The sequence below is a fragment of the Convolutriloba macropyga genome, unplaced genomic scaffold, assembly GCF_964194025.1.
Source record: "Convolutriloba macropyga unplaced genomic scaffold, txConMacr16.3 SCAFFOLD_4238, whole genome shotgun sequence".
Classification (NCBI taxonomy): domain Eukaryota; kingdom Metazoa; phylum Xenacoelomorpha; order Acoela; family Convolutidae; genus Convolutriloba; species Convolutriloba macropyga.
The window spans coordinates 1-6884 of NW_027449307.1; the positions used below are offsets into that span (position 1 = coordinate 1).

The 6884-nt window shown below is 32.8% G+C and overlaps 1 protein-coding gene across 1 annotated transcript; it reads left to right on the forward strand.

The window, feature by feature from the left end:
* The first annotated feature begins 6 nt into the window (after positions 1-6).
* Positions 7-5865, forward strand: LOC142354937 (uncharacterized). The gene is made up of 2 exons (XM_075407260.1): positions 7-62; positions 5380-5865. Exons 1-2 carry the CDS (start codon positions 19-21, stop codon positions 5822-5824), a joined length of 489 nt encoding a protein of 162 aa, XP_075263375.1. The 5' UTR covers positions 7-18; the 3' UTR covers positions 5825-5865.
* The last annotated feature ends 1019 nt before the right edge of the window (positions 5866-6884 follow it).

Below are 6884 nucleotides of genomic sequence, written 5' to 3' on the forward strand. Positions count from 1 at the left end.
CTGGAGAATGCAAAAGCTATGCGAGTGGGACGCTACAAGTATCTTCTCAACCCAAATAATAGGTTAGTGAAGTGCATTACTCATTTCAATATAATTATAGTTCCACAATAGTTAGACGTTTAAATGGAAACTTGGTAAACAATTTCAGGAAAATCAAAATTGATGTTAACCCGGGTTGAGCAAACTTGCTTACCATAAAACGAACCATATATATTAACTTACCTACCATAAATCGGACCATATATGGTACCTCACTAATAATTAAACGAACCATATATGATACCTGACTTAGCATAAGACGGACCATAAAGGCACCATCCATGCCATATTTTTTTTTGTTCTATCATCTTGCTACGATTCATAGGTTACCTTATATGCCTCGTTTTCTGATAGATAAGTTTCTTTTGGGTCTAGGAAATAAACCCCCACGGAAAAAAACCCACTTAACTTTAGATAGGAATAAAACCCCCACGGAAACCCCCTCCCACCTAACTTTAGATAGGAAACAAAGAGGCTCGTTAATGTGCGTTCGCACATGATGTTCCGACCCGAGCTCATCTACTTTTTTGACTTAATTGTCAACCAAATGAAGAGATAACAAAAATACATGTTTGAGTTTAAAAAAATTATTACAAAACCTAATTACTTATTGAATTACTTGATGCCATGCCTCATTACAGCGCTCACGAGATCTGCCATTGAAAACATTACGAGAAAAAACAACAAACAACAAAATAAGCAGAAACAAAAATTTCACGGCAAAAACCCAATATCTAAATTTTAAAAAGCACCCAGTAACAACGTCAAAATGCAATCAGATAAAACCCCAGGTTCACAAATTTAAGTTTTTCTAATTATACAACAGATGGATGTTTTCCTTAATGAGACTAGGTAACAATTCGAAAAAAAAAGAGCAACAAGTGAGGTTAAAATCAAAAATCAATCAACATTTTTTAAAACAATTAATTTCAAAAGTCTGAGAAAACTTTATCTTATAACAAAATAATTCTTAATAAATTTACTAAGAAGTCATTATGAAACCAATGGGACCGGACTTTGGTTAGACTAAGCCATAGGAACGGACTAAAGACGCAAAAAATCTCGAAAATTACGAACAATTTGCAAAAACACAAATTTTTGAAACCATTAAAATCCTTAGCTATTATCTGAACACTATGTTTTTTGTGTCAATTTTTGTGTGTACTATTTCAGCTAAAAAAATACTGAAAGAATAAATAAGTTCGTTTGAGCCACATTTGAAAATCATTGTGATCTGTTTTTACCTGAATGTGCTAAAAGAAAAGAAAAGAAACACAACGACACCACTCATAAAAAATTGTTATGAAAGCGCTTCTTGTCCACCAAACAGAACATCAGTTACAACATGATATCAGCAGACATCTAATTTTTAGAAATTCAAGGAATTGGATGGGACCTCTCAATGACGAGATAAAATTACAAGTTGAAGAAAACTGAAAAGTTTGAAAAATTGTTGAAAATGTATATTATAAACTTTAAAAAAATCGCTATGAATTGACTGTTTTGGGTAACATCATTTATTTAGTTGGCAATTACAAATTTACGAGACCGGTCAGCATTTTACGCCTACCTAAAGAATAAAAAGAAAAGCCAAAAACAGCAAATTCAAAAAGCGAGAAGTGTCAAAGACATTTGAAAATGAATTTTTCAGTAAAAAGTTTTCTTTTTTCACTTTAATGTTCAACAGCAGTGCGATTGTTTTTATTGTTACAAATTGTCTTGAAAAACAACCTATTTAAACAAATATATCAAAACCACGAAGTTTTTTTTAGAAAACCACTGGTATGAAAGCCATTAAACTCAATAGCTTTTAATGGAATTAAATAAGCACACTAAGTTCTTCCTCGATGGATATCCAATGATATTTTTTACTGATAGGTCATCGATAACTCATCACAGGTCGTATGGAAATAAAAAATTCATTGAGATCACGAAAACTTTGAGAAAACCGATTGCATCAACGTCATAAAATTCAAGAGCTTTCATCCGAAGCCATTAAGAAATCTAATTTTCGCCTAGATTTGACGACAAATATGTTTGTCATTCAAAAGTTATCAATAAGACCTAACAACATGTCATTGAATATGAAAACAACAACAAATATAGGCAAAATGCAAGAAATTCATAGGAAAAGTACGAAAAGAAAGTGTCGAAGCAATTTGAACCATAGGTTTTTCTCTGAAAAATTTTCTACGATCCATTAAACGTATTCGTTAAGCCAATGGAAACTATCAATATTAGGATAATGTTATAAGATCAAAAAAACCAATAGTACGAAATTTCCAAAAATTTTAACAAAAACTGAAATCTTGTGCTATTGAAGTCATATAACCAACAGCTAGAACATAAAACCGCTAACAAGATCAAATTATGTTGAACTAAAACACAATGATGTTTTGTCAATACTAAGACTGACTTACAGTTCACAAAAATAGGTTTAAGATTTATCAATGATAAAAAAAATGAAAAAAACTTTTAAGGGATAACAGCCATTAAATCCAGTAGCTTTCAACGAAAGTCAATATGAACTCTCAATAATTCCATAATGTGAATACAAATATGTGTTTCATGCATAGGTAACCAATGAGACATCGCAATATCTCTTATGATTATGGAGAAAACAACAAATATAGGCAAAAACCAAAAACTCTCGTAGAAAAGTGCGAGAAGAAAGTGTCGAAGCCATTTAATTCAAAAATTTTACTCTACAATTAGCCCCTATCCATTGAACTTATTCTCTAAGCCAATAGGCGCCATTAATTAGAGGATAACAGGATATGATTTCAAAAGGAACTAATAATACGAAGTGACCAAAAAAATTTTTTTAAAAAATGAAAATTTGGGGTATTGAAGTCATATAACCAATAACTAGAACAAAAAACCGCTAACTTGATCAAACTTTGTTGAAATAGAGGGGAAAAAAGTATTGTTATTACTAAAACTGACTTACAGTTCACAAGAAATAATTTTAAGGTTGATCAATGATAAAAAAAATGAAAAAAATTTTTTAAGGCCTTAGCGGCAAATAAATTCAGTAGCTTTCAACGGAAGTCATTATAAGCTCACAGTAATGCCATTATGTGAGTACAAAGATGTGTTTCATGCATAGGTAATCAATAAGACATCGCAATATCTCTTATAATTATGAAGAAAACAACAAATACAGGCAAAAACCAAAAAACTCGCGTAGAAAAATGCGAGAAGAAAGTGTCGAAGCCATTTAATTCAAAAATTTTACTCTACAAAATTTAGCTTCTATCCATTGAACTTATTCTCTAAGCCAATAGGCGCCATTAATTAGAGGATAACAGGATAAGATTTCAAAAGGAACTAATAATACGAAATGACCAAAAAAATTTTTTAAAAAAATGAAAATTTGTGGTATTGAAGACATATAACGAATAACAAGAACAAAAAACCGCTAACTAGATCAAATTTTGTCGAAATAGAGAGGAAAAAAGTATTGTTATTACTAAAACTGACTTACAGTTCACACGAAATAATTTTAAGGTTGATCAATAATTAAAAAAAATGAAAAAAAAAACTTTTTAAAGACTTAGCGGCCAATAAATTCAGTAGCTTTCAACGGAAGTCATTATAAGCTCACAGTAATGCCATTATGTGAGTACAAAGATGTGTTTCATGCATAGGTAATCAATAAGACATCGCAATATCTCTTATAATTATGAAGAAAACAACAAAAACAGGCAAAAACCAAAAAACTCGCGCAGAAAAATGCGAGAAGAAAGTGTCGAAGCCATTTAAACCATAAGTTTTTTCACCCAAAAATTTTTCTATGATCCATTGAAAATTTTAGCTAAAACAATGGGAGCCTTCAAAATTAGGATAACGTGATAAGATTTCAACAGGAACCAATAACACGAAATGTCCAATAATTAAAAAAAAATTTGAAATCTTGTGGCATTGAAGTCATATAACAAATAGTTAGAAGATAAAACCGCTAACGAAACTAGTTTTGGTTGCCATAGGAAGAAAGGGTCCTGTCAATACTGAGACTGAATTACAGTTCACAAAAATAAATTTTTGGTTAGTTAATATTAAAAAATTTTCGAAAATTTTTTTCAAATCTTAACAGCCATTAGCTGTCCAATCAAAGCACTAGATAGGTTCAATTAATGCTCATTACAAAACTTATTGTGCTGTTATTGAACGAGTTTATGCCATAGGGTTCCAAAAGTTAAGTAAAACCTCAAAAAGAATCAAAATTTTAATTAAAATTACGAAAACTGAGATACGAATTCGAAAAAAAAAACATGAGCGATTCCTTGGCAACGACTTTTTTGATTATTGGACTTCATTTGATTGTAAATGAAGTTTGTCATTAACGGAACCTCGATGTGGAAAGTGACCAGTCTCTAGGTGATTTGAAAAAACTAAAAGAATTTGCAAAATTTTCTAGAAAAAAGAGCTCTCAAATAGAATTCGATTTTTTTATAGGAAAAATCCCTATGAGACCAGAACTAGTCATTTTATTGCCTTTCGTCCATTAGGGACAAAAAATTGATATATTTTCTGGCGTGAAATGTAATTTTGATTTAAAATTTCTATAGAAAACATGGTAATTCAACAAAAATTACGGTATAAGTGAACAAAAGTGAGACGAATATCCGTGTTCACATGAAACTTTAAACCACGATAACTCCTCGAAAAAAACAAAATTCGAAAAAATCTTTTTAATTTCGAATTCTACGCTGGATGAGTTTTTTAATGATGCTACTCGCACTTCTCTACGATGAATATATCGATCGGCCAAAATTGTCTGAACAAAAAAACACATTTGAGTATATAGTTCCTCCCCCCACAAGTGGGGTCGGAACAATAAACCCCCACTGAAAATATAACCCCCACCGAAATACACCCCCACTTTAAAATTGAACTTCGGTCGTGATAATTTGTTCGGTTGTGATAATTTCATATCAAATCCCACATGCCACTGAGGCATGGCCATGGCCCGCGAGGCATGGCCAAACGCGCTAAAAGCGCGGCTCTTTAATAGTAAAGTGGGAGTTTAAAATGAAAAGGGGGAGTTTAAAATGAAAAGGGTTTTTTTTCGTGGGTTTTTTTCCGCAACCGGTTTCTTTTATGATGGTCAACCCAGAAACCGAATTAAATTTGAGATAATCATTTAAGTTGAATAACACTTATAATTAAAGTTTTAGCAAAACAAAACTACTAAATCAAACAAAATTACTAAAACAGGATCAAAAGCTTTCAAATTCCTTTATTGCATTCTAGTCTTAGTTCTGTAAACATTGTTGTTCTACTGCATAAGTTTTCTTCTAAAAATTCAAAAATTGTATAACCTGAACAATGTTCTAGGTATGACGGAGCATTTGATGACTGGTACGAGGCCCCTGGTCAATATCCAGGCACCAACGAGACAATGATACCCAACACAACACCCTCACAAATCCACTGCGGCGGAGAGCGACCCCCGCGGGCCGAGTCAGAATGCTACTCAAAGAAAACTGGGTTGAATGAATGCATATTTGACATTGAAAGTGACCCTTGCGAATATCACAACTTAGTTGACAAAGATGATTACGCCAACGTAAAAGACCAATTGATAGAACGGGTTAAATACTGGGAAGCACAGCAGGTTTCCGCTATGCGACCTCCAATTGACTGGGATTCGAACCCTAAGAATTTTGGATACATTTGGAAGCCCTGGACCGATGACCCGACTATTCCTGAGAACGAAAACTATGAATGTAATCCAAAACACTGCCCGCCAACTCAAAAGTTGTCCAAAGAAGAGCTTTAAATTATTAATCAATAATTGAATAAAAGATTTATATTTTGAAACAGTAATTTTGTTGCGTCAGTCAAAAATTGATCACATATTTATACATACTGGGTGTAGAAACAGATACATAAAAAAACTAACAAAAATGCTCTGTAACGTTTAAATTTCACTATCCGTTCGTAAAACTAGAAAACTAGAAGGATTGGTGACAAAGAAAACTTCATCTCCTTTTTATGAATTAGTTATCTAAAAAAGCTCAGACTCAAGTGCGCACGACATGGCCTCTGAAAAGACTCAAGTACGCTCGAATCCAGCACTGATCGGATATTTCAGACCGAAGTGACCGGCCTATTATCACACCTTCCAGACCGAATTGACCTCTGATCAGACCTAAATCAGACCAAGGCCCGGACTATTTTGCGCTCGAACTGCTGTCCAGACACTAAAATTTCGGTCTGAAAACACACGGGTGTGCGTTTGAGTGAGTCTGATCATAGCTAAATTTGGGTCTGGACCTCAACCCGGGAACCAAGACTTGGATTAGGCAAATTTTTAACAAAAATTGTGCATAGTTCTAAGACAAATTATACGAACGACGATACGGCCGTTTGTTTGAAGGATATGTGAATAATAATAAATCCTCTGTCGCATAATCATATGTTCGCCGTCCTCGGATCATAGTAACATACTATATCAGCGCTGAATCAGAATATTTCTGAGTCTGTTTTTTACTATGATCGGATTATGATCATGTCAGTTTTTAATATGAATTGAGTGTTTTCAGAGAACAAAAAACATATCTCTGAAAACTTTATAAACAGCTTACAAATTAAGAATTCCTTTTCTGTGATCAAGTAAAATTTTCATTCTGTTGTTGCACTGCAAAAGGAAAACCGACAAATTCTGACAGGGAATTAACCGACCTATTCTAACTTTATCTATGAAAAACCGAAATCCGAAAAAAGAATTAAATTATTTTGATTAAAAAATTGATCATTTATCAGTATCAGTTTTGTTTTTTATTTCAAAAAAATTGATTAAAGTTTGCTCTCAGCTCACTAGCCATCCAGTTAGTTTT